The sequence below is a fragment of the Staurois parvus genome, unplaced genomic scaffold (assembly GCF_062004578.1).
Source record: "Staurois parvus isolate SC_StPar_1 unplaced genomic scaffold, SC_StPar_1.0 ptg000114l, whole genome shotgun sequence".
Taxonomy (NCBI): domain Eukaryota; kingdom Metazoa; phylum Chordata; class Amphibia; order Anura; family Ranidae; genus Staurois; species Staurois parvus.
This window is the reverse complement of record NW_028317910.1, coordinates 6,849,659-6,870,958: the sequence shown is the minus strand read 5'-3', so window position 1 is coordinate 6,870,958 and position 21,300 is coordinate 6,849,659. Positions and strand designations below refer to the sequence as shown.

The 21,300-nt window shown below is 42.4% G+C and overlaps 1 protein-coding gene across 3 annotated transcripts in view; it reads left to right on the top strand.

Annotated features, from left to right (window-relative positions):
• The window catches only part of CACNA2D4 (calcium voltage-gated channel auxiliary subunit alpha2delta 4), a 303,483-nt gene that overhangs the window by 116,366 nt on the left and 165,817 nt on the right, over positions 1-21,300 (top strand). For 2 of the 3 annotated variants that reach the window (XM_089671818.1, XM_089671817.1), the window contains exons 26-27: positions 978-1,052; positions 6,479-6,559. In XM_089671818.1, the coding sequence (XP_089527944.1) occupies positions 978-1,052; positions 6,479-6,559 (156 nt within the window). The remainder of the gene's footprint in view (positions 1-977; positions 1,053-6,478; positions 6,560-21,300) is intronic. The other variant, XM_089671819.1, reaches the window with a different exon arrangement.

Sequence of the window (21,300 nt, the reverse complement as noted above, 5' to 3'; positions counted from 1 at the left end):
AGTAGTAGTTAGTCACAATCAACTGGACTTGTTCTGTAATCTAGAAGACTTTTCAAAGTGTCTCAAAAGCCATTTCTCAAGTTCATGTTGTGTCAAGAATATAACCCAACATTTATATTTACATAGGTAGCACTGACACCTTATTCCAGCCACCTTGACATGTGTCCAAGAATTGGATGGGAGGTTTGAAAGCTGTGGAATCATCCTGTTCTAAATGACATATTCCCATTCTTGATATCAGGAAGTATGTAATGGTGTTAATTTTCAAAGTCATATGTCTGAAGTTCTGCATTGTTGCCAAATTGCTGGAGTAGAGATTGCAAAACAATATTATATGTGGAAAACAGTTGGTGTTGAAGGCCCCCACCCTTGTTCAGGATGGTTGTTCCAGTTTGACATAGATGACCTCTTCCGAACCTCTTGGAACCAGTTGAGGTGCCCATTTTTAACAAAGAAGAAAACTTTCAGTTTGATATAGATGACTTCTTTCACACCTCTTATAAACCAATCATTCCTGAACACAGGTAGGAGCATTCAAAACCACATATAATAGCATTTTAACATCTCTATCCCAGCGATTTGAAGACAATTCACTCCTTTGAATCAAGGAATTAACAGAAAGTCCCTGACAGCCAAAAATGGGATTATCTCAAGGACAGAGTCATTCCACAACTTTCCCGCCTCCCAACCTGTCTTGGACAATAATCATCTGTCTTGACACATTCGATGGTGATTGGTGTCAGTGCTACCTGTATGAATATAAATGCTGGTTATCTTCCTGACACTCATTAGAACTGAAGTAATAGCTTAGATAAGCTTTAAAACTTTTTCAGAATTACAGAACAAGTCCAATTAAAGTGACTAATTACAACTAGCCAATGTTGCAATAATTTTTTCCTCTTTTCACTAAACTGGCAGCTGTCACTGAATCGGTCGCACTGCTGTTCTCTGTCAACCTCCTCAATTCCCTCTTCCAGATCATAACCCCAGAGACAATGACAACGCCGAGCCGGCCATCCAGCCGCGTGGTTGGGAGGAGCTGATCCCTGAGGGTACCTGAACAGGACTTATGTGCATGAGTGCTGTTCCATAAAACAAAATGCCCACAGCGGCATCTTTTTATATCATTTAGATTTAGCGTTCCATTGTCACCCTAGATCCCACCTATGACATTATTCCATACATCATCTATACATTTCACTCACAAGGAGGGGGCACGGCCTGTGCCAGCTCTGCCATCCAGAGCCATGACATCAAAAGGACGTGAGCTTGTGAGCCTTGCTGTTGCTCTGTTGTGATGTCATCATCATGGCTGCTTTTTTGCCAGGCTCCTGTAACACATGAATGTTGCATGCTGAAAGGCATAAAATAAATTTGCTCGCTGTTCTATTCTGCTCTCTCTGACCTTAATTTGAACCGATTGGTTCATGATTAGAAAGCTGAGTCCCAGATTGTAGCTTGCCAAAAGCAATTAAGCTGCGCCATGCTCTTTTCATATTGCTCATCATGATAATAGCAGCACAAGGATATCCAATCCCATTTCCTGTGGTTGTGTTTATTACAGTTTTTCATTACTCACTGTTCATAGTTTTAATAGATTTATTCTGTAAATTTGTTTCATCATTTAGCTTGTGGAACTACCCAACCTTATAATAATACAGATTTTCTGGAAACGAATTTTGCCATGGTCAGACAGGCGATTGGGCTGCTTCTTTTTCAGTTGATAAGATGCCCTTTGCTGTCAAGTGAGCAAGTATGGGATCGCCACTTCGTAATGTTACCTGACACAGATATATTTGTTTTTGTCAAAAGGAACATGTACAACTTCCACAGGAGGCTAAGGGTCTGAGTTTTTAGGTGGAAGGACTAACCAGTGCTGAGATAGACTGGCTGCTGACAAAATTGCTTCAATAGATACATATTCAGTTCTTCATTATCTGTGTTGGTGCTTAGCATTCAACTCTTTTACAAAACAGGGATGCGTAGGGTCTAAGCCCTTAACATAAATCAGCCATGCTGAGGTAGACTGTCTGCTGGCAGAACCACTGTCATAGGTATCTATTTAGTTCTTTGATTACCTGTGGCAGGCGGCAGTGATCAAAAGCTTCCTTTTGTTATATTTCAGATGTATTTATTTCCACCATGGCACACTAGTCTGTATTTACCTCCATCTGTCCTCTTCTCTGCAGTCACAATCCCATTTTAATCCCAGTGTTTTAAGTCAGTTTGCGATGTCATGTTTTTTCATGTTGCTCGTTTTGACAGCCGTCGGGCTGCCTTGTGATGATAAATCTTTACATGCAGTAATTACCGTATCCTTTGAAGATTACATCTGCAAACATGAATCCGCTTTGCTCTATCATGCAGTAGTAGAGGTACCACGTTTATGTTTATGTAACCAAAAATGTTCGGTTTAAAGCGGCATTGATTTCACATTAAACGCATTCTCTCTGCTGATGTAGATGCGGAAGTATGAGAATTACTGTTTTGTTCTGGAGCAGTGCTCAGTTGAGATGAAATGAGTCCTTACTTGTGACCTTTCCAATGTGGGAAAAGAGTGCCAATGTTTTATATTGGATGGACATATTCTGCACCACAGCTCAGGAAGATTTAAAAAAAAAATTATATTGTCCAGGCTTCACAGGCAAAAGGCACATTATGCTTACAAAGCTTTACAGAAGTCACTTTGCAAAATGACAAAGCGGTATCTTTTGATGTCAACCATGTGGCATAAGCATTGGGATGGGGGGAATGGTGCTAGGTTGGCACTAGATGCCCTAATACTTCTATCTAATAAAAGGCATATGCTGGTGTAAAGAGGCTAGCTTAAGTATTAAAATATCACTAAAAGCAAACTTTTTTCAGGTTTGGATGGAGTGGAGAAGGATTTGAACACCTTTGATTTGATTGCTAACAGTGGCTCTCCTAGGGAGGTTTACCCTTTCTATTAGTCTTGTTTACCATTATATCTAAAAGTAAAAGAAATATTGTGGGGATAGCTTCCAATGGGGACACTAGTTCTGGTGACACCCTGGGATTTCTTCACTTTCAAGGGATTTCCTTTCAATTCCTGTTGTGGAACTATAGCCCTCCCTTAAGCCCAGTGCACATGTAAAACATTTTTTTTGTGCTACCCAGTGGGCTGAATGAAGAAAAAAAAATGATCGATCGCCAAACCAAAACATGCACGATGTTGTTGTGGCAATCTCCCCTGCTGTGACTATGTGCTCTGAAAGAGGGACTGTCACCCTGTCAGAACACACTGATCAGCGCTCGCAGCCATTAGCTCAGTGTTTCTCAACTCCAGTCCTCATGGACCCCCAACAGGTCATGTTTTCAGGATTTCCCTCAGATGAAACAGCTGTGGTAATTACTAAGGCAGTGAAACTGATCAAATCACCTGTGCAAAATAATGGAAATCCTGAAAACATGACCTGTTGGGGGTCCATGAGGACTGGAGTTGAGAAACACTGCATTAGCTGTAAGCGCTGATCAGATGCTGGTTTCCAGCATGTCCCTTCGACAAAAGCCAGTCATTAGACCAGCTTCTGCCAGAAAGACAGCTGTACACACTGATTCCTGCTGAACCTGCCAATATTTGACCTGTGTGTGCCTAGTATTACTCTATCCAAAATGTAAAAAAGAACAGAGTTAAGGTTGGGGGTTTGATTTTAGGGTTTTAGGAAGCTACATGTTAAGTTCTGGGGTTGGATTGTAAATACTGACTTTTAGGGCAAATATGGGTATATATGGGGTCAGCCTAAAGTTGGCCACATGCTTGTGAGTTACCACCTACTATGTAGTTTGAAGGCCTACCTGTGTGGGTATAAATTGAATGGATTGTTAATCTAGGCATTATAGAGTCCTTGGTAATTTAAAGAAGATTTAACAGATATGGTACAACCAGTTTTAGGATCAAGTAAAGATTTGAAGGTTAGGTAGGACCATGTGGAAAGCAGCAAAACTCTTTACTGAGAGCAGCCAGACACTGATCAGCTCAATGGTATCTTACAAAAATCTGATATTTCTTAAACACACTTATGCTTGTTTATGTAATGCCCATATCAAGAAAATGCCATATTGCCTGTGAAGTCAGAACATACAAATAAGTATTTGGTATGACTGGTTTGGGTTTTAGCATGTTGTAGGCCTCATCTGAAGTAACTTTGACCTGTTTTCCATTTTTAGCAGCAGTGAGACCTCTCCCCATTAGTGTAGGTAGTTTCCATTTACTACGCCTTCCTACCAGGCCTCACCTGAGGTGTCCTGTTTCCATTTTGTCCTCTCTGCAGGTTTCAAATGAGGTTTCCTGTGTCCATTCTACTCCCTATCAGGCCTCACCTGAGATGTTTTCCCTCCATTCTGCCCTCCTTCCAAGCCTTGATTAGGTGTCCTGTCTCCATTCTGACCTCCTTCCAGGCCTCACCCCCCATAAGATCTCCTCTGAGGTGTCCTATTTCATTATGAACTTCTTGCAGGGTGTCTTACCTATATTCTTCTCACAGGCCTCATGTTAGGTGTCCTGTCTTCGTTATGCCATTCTGGCAGGCCTCACCAGAGGTGTTCTGTCTCCATTCTGCCCTCCAATAAGGCCTCACTTGATGTGTTCGATCTCCATTCTGACCTCTTTGCAGGCTTCACCTGAGGTGTTCTGTCTCAATTCTGACCTACTCATAAGCATTATCTGAGATATCCTGTCTCTATTCTGCCTTCCTACCAAGCACCACCTGAGGAGTCCTGCCCATATTCTGCCATCCTACAAGGACCTACCCAAGGTGTACTGCCTGCATGTTGACCTCCTTCCAGGGCCCACCTGAGGTGCCCTGTCTCAATTCTGCCCTCCTAGTAGGCCTCACCTTGTTGCTTACATTATTGCGGCATGGCTACCTCTACCCCGACTGCATCTCAAGAACAGTGAGCACTGTGGATCTGTCATTCCTTATCTTTCCTGCCATTTTATTCTCATTTTACAGTAAACACTTTCAGCAATCATCTCTTTTTCAAGCATTCTCTACAAGATTCAGTGGTATAAAAAAAAAAGGATTCTGTCATGACAAGATGTCCAACAATGCACACCATCTGTCTTTTGTCATGCATTGCTCATACAATCAACTGGGACTGCTCTATATGATACATGTTTGTTTTTATTTAATGGGGCATGCTCCATATCATGTTATCAACTCTCTATATAGTATACGGGATATATTGTATAGAGTGCAGACCCGGTGCCGGGGGGACTGTGAGATCCCCCATTCATCATTTCACTGCAGCAACCAGTGTAATCCACCGCCATATCATCATCAAATCTGGCATTTTCCATTGAAAACCACCTACTAGTATTCTGATATTTTTCCAAATTAGGTGTCTGAAAACTGAAATCTCACACTTGCTAACACATAAAACTGAACTCCAGGCAGATGAAATACATACATGGGAGCTTATTTACTTGCAAAAGGTAGAGATGAGCTTCTCAGTCTGCTGCTTCTTCTTTCAGTGTCCAGTCACAGGTTCAGCAGGGACAAGACCTGTATGCGTTACTGAACTGCAACAGAGAAAATTCAGATCTTCTCCCCTGCCATACAGAGCTGTGCTGTGTGGCAGATCTGTGTAAATCTCAGGTGCCAACAGAAATACAAATCCTATGGCAGGTATCACAGCTACCTTATGTTTTTCATCTGTGCCTAAAGCGGTTTGTCTGGAGTTCAGTTTTATTTAATTTTTAGAGCTAGTATAAGTACCCGAATATGTCCTCTTATTGGCTTCCTGCAATCCCCTGCGCACAGAGAGAAGTTCAGCACTTTGTACCATTTAGGTTATACTACTGCATTGTACAATACTCTCAGTCTAACACAAAAACTTGCTTACAGGAGGGCAGAGCACAGGGATATCTTCAGTAGTAGACCAGTGCTCCTTCATTGTCCAATCACAGGTGGGGCTAGGGCTGGACTCAACTGTGCTGGAGAAAATTATACTGTAGTCCGAAGGAAGGTCTGGCAGGGGTTAATGTATCACAATACCAGCTGAACAGAATTGCAAATCCTTTCTGTGTATTTTTGCTCTGCCAGGCAAAATGCAAGAGGGACATAGATTTAGAAGGCAAGAGCAAGACAAAAATTTACTTTGCTATTAAATACTAGATTTGACAAAAGGGTTTTTTTAATATCAGGTGTCTTCTAGTCCGGTGTTAGGAGATAAATCGTGGCCTTAGATTAAATAATGTCCTAAAACAAACATAGAGACTTGGGAAAATACATTTTGACCACCTTAAATAAAACTTTCAAATTTGCTGTTACTTGTCACAGATGAAGCTCTTATCCATCAGTGGAATCACTGTCGCAAGGGAGAGCTCTGCCCCAGAGTTAGCCCTGCTTTCAGTGCTGGATGGAAGCCTCTGTTGTGAAAGCCATTGTGACAGGGTCAGGATAAGGACAGTCAGCTATATCACAACTGTGGCTGATGGTATTTTGCGTTCTTACAGATGCTGGCCCCAAACCGCAAGTCGTGACTGTTAGCACCTCCATTGCTGTCACCGTGCACAACAAGACTGCTATCGCTGCAGGTAGGATGCTATTTGGATTGTTGGATATCATTGGTGGCTTTTTTGTTTTATATATCAGAAAAAGCAGACTGTTTTGGGGTTTAAGTTGTATCCTTTATAACGTAAAGCTGGACTCCAGGAAGATATAAAAGACACAAAATAATTCAGCTCTGTAATCATTAGCACATTGGAAAAATTATTTTTTTAAAATGCAAACAGTATAAGTACATGAATTTGATCCCTATGCTCTATAGGAGATTTATAGACTGTTTTTTGATGATTTCGAAAGGCTCTCAACATTTTAAACTCCTTTTACAATAAGGATCCAAGATTAAAATTTTTGGAATAGATAGTGTATAATAATTGGAGGAGTACCCATTGAAGGAGGGACCCCCATAAATAGTAAAATGGGTGTACAGGTTTGAAACCAATTAAATATCAACATTGACCTCAATTGCTTCATAACTAGAGACTGAATGGGGAATATTATATAGATACTGTATGAGGGGTTTACTATTGATAATTGTTACATTCACACAGTATATATGTATATATATAAAACATACACACAGGTGTACCTCGGTTTACAAACATCTCGGTTAACGCAATTTTCAATTTACGAAGTAAAATCCATTGAAAGTGATGCCTCGGTTTACAAATTTTTTACAAATTTTTTTGCAATACGAAGTGTATGTCGGTGCCGATTTTTAAATGCAATTACCAGCTTTTTTTGTTCTTCACTATAGCTCACAGAATTAGCTGTCACTTTCCCTGGAGTTAAAGGAAACTTTGTTTCTTTTAAGAAACTAAAAGGAAACATTGTTTCTTTTAACTTGGGGAAATTTAATAAATTGAAAGAGACTAAAGATTTTATGCTTTATGTTTTGTGCTGTTGCACTTTATGGAGGATATATCACTTTATATTTTGTGCACAAATGACTTGTGTATGGATTTAGCATGGAGGATCACATATGTACTTTCTATGAATTAAGTAGCATTTTGCACTTTATTTATAAAAAAAAATACTATTGTGATATGTTTGTTATTTTAATTGATTTGATCACATTTTAATAGTATTTATAGAGTCAGTTGGCACTTTATAAGCTATACATATATTTGTTTTATTTATAGGAGTTACAATTAATAGGAACGCAAGCATTGTATATTTTGGAACAGAAACTTCCTCATGTGTTATATATACTGTAAGCTATTTGGATTTTAGAAGATATTCTTTCAGTTTCTTTTAATCCCTCTGCTGTGAGCAAGATCTTACGTTGTTGGTAATGAGAGCGATTTAAGTAGCTAGTGTTTCCTTATGCCACTAGAGGGAGCAAGGCACTCCTTTCCACAGCTTTGTATTCTGAGTTGCTGGTCCTAAGTTTTATTGCTGCACTCTGAGCAGTGAACCGATTAAAAATGTCCTTTTAATATAAGTCTGCTAGAATGTATTTTCTGTAAAGTCACAATATACAGCAACAGTATCATGATTCAGAAAGTTCTACGTTTTAATAGCATAAAGTCATCTTTGGGCTCCGGACAGTGATTTTGCCTTGGAGTTGATGTCATATGTCTGCTGCAGGCAGAAGTACGCATTTCCTCAGTCTCCTTTCCCCTAGTGCTCAGCTTGCAAGTTTGCAGCAAGTCACATGATAAGAGGCCATTTTTGAACACAGCCAAGAACTGTACAGTTGCCAGGTCTTACATGATTGTGTCGTCTCTTAGTTGACATTTCAGTCCAGGAAGCAGTTGGCGAGCCTGGATGTCACCTAAACAAAAATGTCTCTATCCTTTTGTGGAGGAAAGCAAATGAAGCAATATCTGTAAGAGGTAATAAATACTCAGAAATCTTACAATGACACATTACCAAGCATGCTGCACTTAAATCATATTACATTACATTACATTACATTGAGTTTATATAGCGCCAAAGGGTTTGCTCAGCGCTGTACAATAGAGGGGGGGACAATACATGAAACATTACAGCAGCTACGAACAGCACACGAGGGGATATGTCCACTTTAAGGACAAAATGGCATTCAGAGCTGGATGGTGGTGAAATGATACCTTAATTTGCTTATACAGGATATGTCTATGTCGCCTCTTGTGTATTTTATATATTTTTTTTAAAGCTGTGGTTCATTTTCTGTGTATATTTTGCCCTCGCTGATCCCCCTACCCCCCCAAATCCCCATCAACAGGCTAATAAAATTCTTAAATTAAACATTTCTATATTCATTACATAACTTAATTTAGCCTCAGTGATGTCTCTTTGCTTCTCTATGCAAGACAGACAGATCATGGCTGGTGGGAGTGGATGACAGGGTGCTATACATAGCCTCTTGCAAATATCGCATACTCTGTCTCAGTACTCCTCTCAAAAGTAAGTAGCATGCTGGCTCTTGGGAAGAGCTATGCAATTATCAAATGTGTGGATATTAGTCTGGAGGAGTGGGCATTTCTGGGCAGGCTTAATTTGCATAAAGACCACTCTAGGTAAGACCAGTTTGTGATGCTGAGCCTCCATGATTGAAAGAACTAAAATCTAATGTATAAAGTGGATGAGACAGAGACACAGACTGGGGAGGAAAGAGTTAGAGGATGCTGGGCATCCTCCAGCCAGGAAATGAGGCAGGTTCTATCTGACTTGCTGCAGCTTCTAATGCACATTGCAAGACACTCACAGTGTGCAGTGAAATCAAAGCAAGCAGTAACTCTACAGGAGGAAGCTGTACAAGTGTGCAGACTGAAGGTAAGGCTGGGGTTCAGCTTTAAGTTTTCTACATTTAGTTTGAAATAAAATCCCTATCGTGAAGATGACAGCCTGATTTTTACTACATATTGAAATAGCATTGATTTTCAGAGTTGAGCTGGGGACTGTCCCTAGAAGTCATGGATTGTTGGCAACACTTCCTATTTAATAGGCCTCCATATTTGTCTTCATTATTTATCTTCTCCCTTGCATGTCAAGAACAGAAGAGGATTTTGTCCCCTAAAGTGCACATTTGGCACACTGAGCTGCGACAGCGAGTGACGGGTCTGACCTGGGGGCTCTGAAGGGCAGTGTATGACTGCATTGGGCGGCCATCATTAGCGACATTGCTGACAATGCATGACAGGTCCCAGACTGAGACATGACCTTCTGTGTTATTATCCCCGAGAGGGGCTCATACTCCTAGTGGTGTCTCCATACTGGTTTGTATTGCTGTATTTTAGTTACTCTATAAAGTTGTTTTCTTTGTTGCTTAATGACACATTACAATGTCTAAACACACTTCCCATATACAGATTAAAGCATAACTCCAACCAAAATTTAAAGAAGGGATGTAGAACAATAAAAACCCCTTATTTCTAACCCTTCCCTTCTCCAGTTCTGGCTGGAATTGGCCTTTAAAGAGTCCCTCTGTCATTAAGCAGGATATTCTTTTCAGCAACAATCTTTCTGTGCATTAAGGTATTTTATGCAAGTTATTTATCAGTCAAAGTCTTTCTTGTGTAGATAACCAAAAGCCCTGAAGTTGCTGCTGGGTGCCCCCTCTTGGATGTGATGACAGCAGACCCAGAAGATTCGGAGGTGTCACTCAAGTGATACTCTATAGTATTCATTCCTCTCACTACATAAAAGGTTATGTAAAGAGGTGAGGGTTGGAAGAGCTGGGCCAGCACAGACAGTAATTAAGCACTCACAGAAGAGAAGATGCCTTTGACATGCAATGAGTCAGGTTGCTGTGCTAGGGAATTGACTATTCCTATGGGGTCAAATTTGCTAGCAGTTCAAGTCCAGAGGTACATTACAAGTAAATAGAAAATCTTTATATAAAGGGAAAATGCTGCAAATGAGCATTTATAATTCTTGATTATTCTTTGCTTTTGCTACCAATTTTTGAGTTAGTGACAGGTTCCTTTTGATGTGATAAAGAACTCTTTCATGCAGAGTAATTCCCGTTGTTTAGGTTCACTTGCCCTGTACTGTACATGTTCACCTAGGTTTTCGGTAAATAATGGCAGGCTATCTCTCTCTCTCAATCTATCACGTTCCCTGGTGGCTGAGAACAAATTGGCTAGGTTCCAGGCAGGGTTCCTCCAAGCCGTGTCCCAGATGCTGAGGTTAAAGGCCGCCCGGCTGACGGTGTGTGAAATTCCGCTGCCTGGCACAGATAGCTGATGTGATGGCTGAGTCCTGGCTGCAGGCTGTGCTGCTCCCACCGCTCTCTGGCTGTCACTTCCTATCAGATGTACATTCCTGGCGTGTGCCAGCTTCCCTGCCGCCCTGTATGTGTGTCATGTCAGGATCAGGCTCGGGAGGGAGAGGAAGTCTTCAGTGGAAGAGCATCAGCAGGGGGCCCCTACCTGTCTCAGGAGTTTAACCCTGCAGTTCTCAGCCTAGACATAAAATTAGTGCCAATGTCTCACTTTTCTGTCACCCTGACTGTCCATGTGCCATTCTTCGGGATACATTATATGGCCAAAAATATGTGGATTTAAGCTGGCATAGATGGTTCGAATTCAAACCATGTATAGGCAGGTTGATTGTACCCAAGTTTGTTGTTGTAGGACTTGGGTACAACCAGCATGTCAGATTTTTCATGCGATTATTGCTAAGGGCTATTGTAGTGGGAGAACATAATAGATGCGCGGGAGAGATTTCCCCCATCAACACTGACTGTGTTGCTTGGGGAATCAAGCAATTTTCTTTCTTGCAACCCAAGGTTCATGGATTCATGAAAGACAGAAGTTGTGAAACAAATCTGATATCTTTTTATGAGGAGGTGAGCAAAACCTTGGACAGAGGGGTGGCAGTGGACGTGGTATACTTGGACAGAGGGGTGGCGGTGGACGTGGTATACTTGGACAGAGGGGTGGCAGTAGACGTGGTATACTTGGATTTTGCAAAAGCGTTTGTCACAGTTCCCCACACATGGCTAATGTGTAAGATAAAGTCTACAGGCTTGGAAAAATCTGTATGTAAATGGATAGAAAACTGGCTAAAAGATCGTATTCAGAGAGTAGTGGTTAATGATTCATACTCTGAATGGTCTAGGGTTGTCAGTGGTGTACACCAAGATTCAGTGTTGGGACCCTTACTTTTTAATATATTAATAAACAATATAGGGTCCGGGATTAAAAACCCCATTTCAGTCTTTGCAGATGACACCAACCTGCAGTGGAATAACGTCCTTACAGGATGTCTCCAATTTACAAGCCGACCTCAATGCACTGTTTAATTGGGCAACTATGTGGCAAATGAGGTTTAATGTTGATAAATGTAAGGTTCTACACTTGGGGGCTAAGAATATGCATGCATCATACACACTACGGGGGGTACAACTGGGGGAATCAATGGTGGAGAAGGATCTGGGAGTTCTGGTAGATCACAAGCTTAATAATGGCATGCAATGCCACTCTGCGGTTTCTAAAGCGAGCAAAATCCTCTCTTGTATTAAAAGAGGTATAGACCCCATAGAGAGAGATATCATTACCCCTGTATAAATCATTAGTAAGACCTCATCTGGAATATGCAGTTCAGTTTTGGTCACCAATTCACAAAAAGAACATTGGGGAACTGGAGAAAGTATAGAGAAGGGCAACAAAACTGATATGAGGCATGGAGGAGCTCAGCTATGAGGAAAGATTAGAAGAACTGAATTTATTCTCTCTTGAGAAGAGGAGATTAAGGGGGGATATGATTAACATGTATAAATACATCAGTGGTTCATTTAGTGAACTCGGTGTAGAGCTATTCACCCTGAGGTCATCACAGAAGACTAGGGGGCACTCCTACGTCTGGAGGAAAAGAAATTTAATCTCCAAACATGGAAAGGTTTCTTCACAGTATGAGCTGTGAAAATGTGGAATAAACTCCCTCAAGAGATTGTTCTGGCCAGCTCAGTGGATAGCTTTAAAAAAGGCCCGGATACTTTCCTAGATACAGAGTATAACTGGATACTAACATTTATAGGTAAAGTTGATCCAGGGAATATCCAATTGCCTATCGGGGGATCAGGAAGGATTTTTTTCCCCTGCAGAAGCAAATGGGATCATGCTTTGCTGGATTTCTTTTGCCTTCCTCTGGATCAACTTTGGGTGTAGGATTATAACTTTTTTTTATGGTTGAACTGGATGGACTTTTGTCTTTTTTCAGCCAGACTATGTAACTATCATGTATGGCCTGCCTTACTCCAAATGACTGAGTTCAGGAGTTTCTGGTGAAGGTACTGTTAATTCTACAGCATACTAAGATATTATAGACCAGCCTTTCTCAGTCAGGGTTCAGTGGGTTCCTCCAGTGATTAAGGGTTCATTAAACAAAAGAGCTACTTCTGTCTCTCAGCTGAGTAACCCAATGATCTTTTTAGCTATATGTAAGGAGGTATTCTTACCAATGAACACAAATGTAAGGGGCATTCTTCCTAGCGACCATCATACTAATGTACCATGAGCTGTAGATGTCCAGTAGTTAGCATTCTCGGCTCCTTGAGCCCAGAAAATTAATTCAAGGTTTTCTTTATATTAAAAAGATTGGGAAAGGTTGTTTTAGAAATCTGTTCTATTCCAACGTTGTGATAAACATTTGAGGAAAGCCCTTTTCTGATCCAGTCCCTGTTTACAAAGTCAGCTTCATAAAGACATGGTGTGACCAATTTGGTGTGGAGGAACTGGAGAGTCCTGATCTAAGCCCTACTGAGCACCTTTGGGGTGAATTGGAACACCGATTGTGATCCAGGTCTTCCCATCCATCATCAGTAAATGACCTCACAAATGGACACAAATTCCAACAGACACACTCCAAATCTTGTGGTCTTCCCAGAAGAGTGGAGGATGTTATAGCTGTCATTCAGACAACTTTATATTAATGGCCATGGTTAGGTATGATTTTAAATTTTGATCATATGCTGTAGTACTGGAGTATCATTGCTTCATAATTCCAGGTGTGATTGTGCCAATTTTCTGTTTACCAAATAGCAGTCCTCATTGTTTCAGATCCCCAAGTGTCATTGTTCATGATCATCAAGCCTAATTTCCCCAAGTGTCTGAGTTTCAATTTTCTGGATCTCCAAGTGTCATTTTTGCAATTTTCCAGTAATAGCATGTTCTGGTATCTTAAAGTGACAGCTTATCCAGTTCTGTAACCCTTAAGTGTCAGAATCCTTGTTCTGGGATCCACAATTTTCAGTGTGACACTGCTTTGTCAACCAAGTGGAGCAGAATGAATCTGGAACAGCTGGGCATTGCAACCAATCAGCTTTTATTTTTAGCTTGCTCAAGTAAGCTTTGAAAATGAAAGATAGAAGCTGATTGGTTGCCATGTGCATCTGTTCTATATTCTGTCTGTTCCAGTTTTCTCCTTGGTGTCATTATGACATTGTTCTTTCACCCCTGCTGTCAGTGCTCTGGGACTTGAATACATCAATGTCTAACTGTACTGGAACTCCATGATGTTGGCATACATTGTTCATTTATTTTTGTGCAACAACTACAAATTTATTCTTCAGCCAGTAGATGGCAGTGTTTATAAGTTTGTAGTTGCATTTATGAGTATACTATATGTCTTCTTCCTGAATAAAAAAGGGGACTGTTTCCTGTTAGCAGAGAAGCAGCAGATACACACATGTGGACAGTGCACTGTCTGTTTTGTAGGGCTATATAGACAGAATCTCTAACAGGTTATGGGCCTAGACACCCAATCATAGCCTGCTACAGCAAATGGGTGCAAGATACAGCAACAGAATAAAAGAAAATGGCCAGCAATAACGCTACCACCTCCCCCTCACTCCCCCTCTCTGTTGGGGTCCCTCAAGGGTCTGTCCTTGGGCCCCTTCTCTTCTCCATCTACACCTCCTCCCTTGGCCAACTCATACACTCTCACGGCTTCAACTACCACCTCTATGCCGATGACACACAAATCTATCTCTCAACCCCCCACCTCACCCCCTAAGTCTCTGCCCGAATCAGACACCTACTGAGCGACATATCAGACTGGATGTTGCTCCACTTCCTTAAACTGAACCTCTCCAAAACCGAGTTTCTTGTCTTCCCCCCAGCCCGGACCCCACCCCCCATTGACTTCTCCATCATGTCCAACAACGCCACCATCAAACCCGCCCCGCAGGCCAGAGTACTTGGTGTCATTCTGGACTCCTGTGCCACCATCCCCTCCCTCCTAGATTGTAAGCTTGAAAGAGCAGGGCCCTCGATCCCCTCATTTTTGCATTGTATTGGTATTGTTCTGTCCACCTTTTGTAATGTACAGCGCTGAGCGAACTATTGGCGCTTTATAAATACTGTATAATAATAATAGAATGCAAAAACAAACTAAACTACAAAAGCACAAAAGTGTGAGGGAAGTAACTGATTTTTCTTTAGATAATGAATATGTTTTTCAACCCCAAAGTTGCACCTCATCTTCAGGCATGGTGTGTTGATTCAGGAGCTACATGACAAATGACAATTTCTTTATTTACCTTGACCAGAGTAAAACAGAAAAAATCACCACAGCTAATGGACAAATAATGGAGTCAGAAGGAATAGGAGGTTTTCTTTACTGTCCTATTTCCCAGAGTGTCACCAGAAAGATACCTGTGAAAAATGTCCTGTATGTTCCTGCTCTTGAAACAAATCTTTTGTCAGTGAAGAAGCTCACAAAACAAGGTGTTATCGCTCTCTGACCTCAAGCATCAGTGTGTCATTGTTCTGTCACCCCATCTGTCAGGGTGCCATTCTTCTGGAATCCCAGATTGCCAGTGTTACATTGCTTTGTGACCCTTAAGTTCAGCCTGTCATTGTTCTAAAACCCCTAGGTATCAGTGTGTCATTGTTTTGAGACCCCCAATTGTTAGTGTGTCATAGCTCTGTGACCTCAAAGGTCAGTGTGTCATTGTTCTGGGAGCCCAGCTATAAGTGTATCATTGTTCTGCGACCCCCAAGTTGTCAGTGTTCCATTCTTCTGTCACCCCCAGACATCAGTGTGCCATTGTTCTGGGATCCCATCTATCAGTGAATTAATGTTCTACAACCCCCAGGTGTGAGTGTGTAATTTTTCTGTCACCCCAGCTATCAGTGTGCCATTGTTCTGGTGCCCCAATCAGGGGTGGACTGACCATTTGGAAACTCGGGCACTGCCCGAGCGCCCGGGGTCAGTAGGGGGCCCCATGAGATGCCCGTGGTACATTTTTTCATAGGCTTTTTTGAGTTTGGGCAAGGACACAGGGGCCCCATGATCCCCTATTGCCTGGGGGCCCCATGAGTTGTCAGTCCGCCCCTGGCCCCAGTGTATAATTTTGCAATTCTATAGGGAACCCAGGTTTAAGTACTGTAAGACTGTAATACTTAAACCCTGAATTGACAACGTGGTGTTGCTCTGTGACCCAGACATCAGAATGGCACTGTTTTGAGATACCCAGGTGTTAGAATGTCATTGCGCCATGATCTCAGTGTCAGTGTGCCATTGTTCTGGGTCCACCAAGTGTCAGTGTGCCATTGTTCTGAGTCCACCAAGTGTCAGGGTGCCATTGTTCTGGGTCCACCAAGTGTCAGGGTGCCATTGTTCTGGGTCCACCAAGTGTCAGGGTGCCATTGTTCTGGATCCACGAAGTTTCAGGGTGCCATTGTTCTGGGTCCACCAAGTGCCAGGGTGCCATTGTTCTGGGTCCACCAAGTGTCAAGGTGGTTCAGTGTTTCATTGTTTCTGGCCAAAGAGCAATGATACACTTATTATGCCATTACTCTGAATTCCTCAGCTATCAGTGTGCCATTATTCTGGGACATCATATGTCAGTATGTCACTGTACAGGAACCCCCAAGTGTCAGTGTGTCATTACAATATGGTGCAATACTATATAGCAAAACTCTTAAAGAAGAACTCTGGGCCAAATATTTCATTTTCCTCTGCAGTGGGGCTGTGCCCGCATTGCATAGGTTAACTGCTCAGTGGTGGACTGTTCCTGCCGTCCTTATGTTCAGAGCCCAGTCTGTGGGCGTGATGACATCAGGAACAGTCCATTTACAAGACCGTTAGTGTGCGAAGGGGCAGGAGCACGGGGACCCTAGACAAAAATGAACAGTTAACCCATTCAGTGTGGGCACAGTCCCACTGCATGGGAAAATAAAGAGTTTGCCCGGAGTTCTTCTTTAAGTGAAGGCACGAATAGTACACCAAATCCTACAAAAAAGCCTACACATAAAACAAAAAAAATATTTTGGAGAAATTAATTAAAATGTAGCTTGAAGAAAGTCAAAAGTGGTCATGACTGTGAGAGGGGAGAGTGGGAGTACAGCTCGGTAGCATGACTCACTGTAATAATGGTGCTCGGTAGGGGAGTATCGTACTGCTACTGTATACAGGTACTGCATGAAAAACTCAGCACTCCACCTCCCATTAATCAGAAGAATTTTTTTATATAATGTGAAGTTGCAGATTTTTTTTTACCTTAACTGATTCCTAAGAGAAGGTGTAATGTTGGGATGTCTCCCTAGAGGTAATTGTGTGCTGAAGCTGGAATTTGCATTGTTCTTCAGACCAAATCATGCAATTCAGTTCACCTGTCTCTGATTCTGTTACATTTATTATGTAACTCCTGATAGGATCCCACAGCGTGCCATAGACAATGGGCCCCAGGTCATTCACTGCAGGGAATAATCACAATTACTTCCACAATTAGGATATGCTATATTGTGATGTTCACTTTGTCCTGATATCTGTGTATTAGGAGGAGAGGTCAGTGTGTCCTGATATCTGTGTATTAGGAGGAGAGGAGAAGTCAGTGTGTCCTGATATCTGTGTATTAGGAGCAGAAGAGAGGTCAGTGTGTCCTGATATCTGTGTATTAGGAGGAGAGGTCAGTGTGTCCTGATATCTGTGTATTAGGAGGAGAGGTCAGTGTGTCCTGATATCTGTGTATTAGGAGGAGAGGTCAGTGTGTCCTGATGTCTGTGTATTAGGAGCAGAAGAGAGGTCAGTGTGTCCTGATGTCTGTGTATTAGGAGCAGAAGAGAGGTCAGTGTGTCCTGATGTCTGTGTATTAGGAGGAGGCCCGGAGAGGTCATTGTGTCCTGATATCTGTGTATTAGGAGGAGGCCCGGAGAGGTCAGTGTGTCCTGATGTCTGTGTATTAGGAGGCCCAGAGAAGTCAGTGTGTCCTGATATCTGTGTATTAGTAGGAGGCCCGGAGAGGTCATTGTGTCCTGATGTCTGTGTATTAGGAGGAGGCCCAGAGGGGTCAGTGTGTCCTGATGTCTGTGTATTAGGAGGAAGCCCAGAGAGGTCAGTGCGTCCTGATGTCTGTGTATTGGGAGGAGGCCCGGAGAGGTCAGTGCATCCTGATGTCTGTGTATTAGGAGGAGGCCCGGAGAGGTCAGTGCGTCCTGATGTCTGTGTATTAGGAGGAGGCCCGGAGAGGTCAGTGTGTCCTGATGTCTGTGTATTAGGAGGAGGCCCGGAGAGGTCATTGTGTCCTGATATCTGTGTATTAGTAGGAGGCCCGGAGAGGTCATTGTGTCCTGATGTCTGTGTATTGAGAGGAGGCCCAGAGAGGTCATTGTGTCCTGATATCTGTGTATTAGGAGGAGGCCCGGAGAGGTCAGTGTGTCCTGATGTCTGTGTATTAGGAGGCCCGGAGAAGTCAGTGTGTCCTGATATCTGTGTATTAGGAGGCGGCCCGGAGAGGTCAGTTCGTCCTGATGTCTGTGTATTAGGAGGAGGCCCGGAGAGGTCAGTGTGTCCTGATGTCTGTGTATTAGGAGGAGGCCCAGAGAGGTCAGTGTGTCCTGATGTCTGGTATGTATTCGTCTTATAATAGCACTTGTTATAGACAGGCCACACTGAGTTTATTTCAGGGGTTCTTCTAATCTATTACACAGAGAATTGGAGGAAAGGTTTATATCCCCATAGATCCCAGTGATCCATTTTTGCCATTTGGAGTACTGTGTGTACAGCGTGGGACCTCTTGGACCCCCCTTTCCCCTTTGTAGGCTGCACACCATCCAGGCAGATTACTCAGCATAAGACAATGGCGTTCCCCCGTGAATCCCGCACAGCTGAAGAGGGGCAGTCTCCGTGTTGTCATGGTGACGGGCATCTCCTTGCGCCTTCTGTCTGAGTCACTTTCTCGGGGACGATAAGCCAGCTCCTGCTAGCGGCACCTGCACTCCGGGAGTTAACCCCCTCGCCTCTGTGCCAAATGTCAGACATGATTATGCTCAGGTCTCTGCTGGCATTGCTGGGTTTTAAGTGGATTTATTCTTCCAATGAACATGTTGGTAGCAGAAAATAGATCTCATGCCGCTTTATGGCGTTTCTTTTGCTTGCATTCAAGGTACACTTCATTGAAATGTGAAGAGTTTGGATTTATTCTTGTTCTATGTATTCAGATTGCCCGCTGAATGGTTCCACGTTAAATCTGGCAATCATTTGTTGCAGCTGGAGTCTAAATTGATGCGGCTGCCAACATTTTCATTGTCTGAACTGCCCTGAATCTGAGCTTCCATAATGCAGCCTGCGTGTTCGCGGGTTCAGAGCTATGCCCACTTTTAAAGGGGAAGGATGGATGATGGATTCCCTCCACCGATGGCCTGGGTTTTGTCTGCTGGATGTTTTATCAGGAAAAGAATTCTGATGGTTACATTGGGCAAACGTTTGTCTCCTATACAGCTCTGACCTCTGGTCACCGAATTAATCAGGCAGTTCTCTCTGTGTATTCATATATGACTTTGTGGCTGCTCTTCCATTTATGTCACTAGCCATATTTTATTTATTTCAGGTACTTATATAGCGCTGTCAATATACGCAGCACTTTACATATATACACATCAGTCCCTAACCCTCAAGGGGAGTACAATCTAAGGTCCCTAACTCACATTCATACATGCACATACTAGGGCAAATTTAGACAGGAGCCAATTCACCTACCAGCATGTCTTTGGAGTGTGGGAGGAAACTGGAGTACCTGGAGGAAACCCACGCAGGCACAGGGAGAACATGCAAACTCCAGGCAGGAGGTGCCTTGGCTGGGATTCGAACCAACGACCCTAGTACTACCAGGCGGAAGTGCTAACCATTTAGCCAGTGTGCTGCTTTTATCAGGTTTTATGTGAGCTGTAGCTTCCAAATATGGACAGCTACATATGTAATTAATAATATGGGATACCCATAATCCTGCGCTGTATGTAATTCACTCTATGACCAGAGGCCAGTAAGTGAACAGTGAAGCACATTCTGACCAGAGGTCAAAGAGTGAAGGATGTGCCATGGGATTGATTAAAGTTATACCAAACATGGCAAACAAGAGTTGCTTTAATTACTCAAAAGGGTGGAAAAATTACTAAGAAATTACTGGAAAGATGGATGGCAAAACCATAGTTAACCCTATAGCAGAAACACTACTACAGAGCAGCAAGGCTGCACAAAATCACCTATATACAGTATATGTGGTTTGCATTACCAGATAGGGGGCGCACGCATCTATCGGTGGCTAGAGCTGTCAATCACCAATTCCCAGCCTGCACTCAGCGATTGTCAGGGAAAGCTGACAGGGCAGAGACCTCTGTGTAAACAACACAGGTCTCTCTGCTGTCAGCATGGACATGCTGTTTTGTATCTCTCTGTACAGCAAATAGATAAAAAACAGCATGTCTCCCTAGTAAAACACACACAGCACACAGTTAACCATTTGATCTCTCCAGATGTTAACCCCTTCCTGTCCAGTGTCTTTAGTATAGTGTCAGTGCTTTTTATTAGCACTGTCCACTGTATTATGCAGGCCATAGACGGTTCGTTTATCAGCCAATTTTTTTGGCCAAAAAACAAAACATCGGTCGTTCTGTTACAACCAATGATTGCAAAAATCGGCCATTTTTCAGAAATTTTCCAGCATGACCGATATAAGAAATGAAAAGGAAAATCGGCCAATGACATTGCCCCATTAACGGTGCGAAAATCGCCCGATTATTCTTTCGGACAAAATATAGCCTGCATTAGTGCTACTGGGAATGTCAGTGGCAGTTAGTCAGTTCCCTCCTCCAGTGTCAGAATGGCCACCGCAGTCCCGCTATAAGTCGCTGATCACTACCGTTATTAGTATAAAAAAAGCATTTCCAGTATATATACCACCATTTGTAGGTGCTATAACTTTCACATAAACCAATTAATTTACACATACTGGGATTTTTTATTTTAGCAAAGACACGTAGCAGAATACATTTTGACTTAAATTTATGAAGACTTTAGATTTTTACAAATTTTTTATTGGATTTGTTTTATAGCAAAAAGTAAAAAAAAAATATTTTTTTTTAAAACACAGAGGTGATCAAATACCACCAAATGAAAGCTCCTATTTGTGGGAAAAAAGGACAGGAATCATTTTATTTTTGTGCAGCGTTGCATGACCGCGCAATTGTCAGTTAAAGTAATGCAGTGCCGTATTGCAAAAAATGGACTGGTCAGGAAGGGGGGTAAATCCTCTGGAGGGCAAAAACTCCTCTCAACAGACTATTTATTATTAAACAACAGTCTTCCTATAAGATTGTATGTGCATTTAAGTGTACTATTTACCTGTAAAAGCCTCCTTTATGTAAACCTCCAAAAGCCTTGAGACTGCTGCTGTGGCTGCCATCTTCAACAGGATGTCAGCAGATTCAGAGCAGTCACTCAAGTGACACTGTATAGTATTCCCCTTCCTACAACTACATAAAAAGCAGTGCAGGGAAGCAAGGGGAGGGACAGAGGAGCTAGGCCAGTATAGACAGTGATTAGACACTCCCAGAAGAGAAGA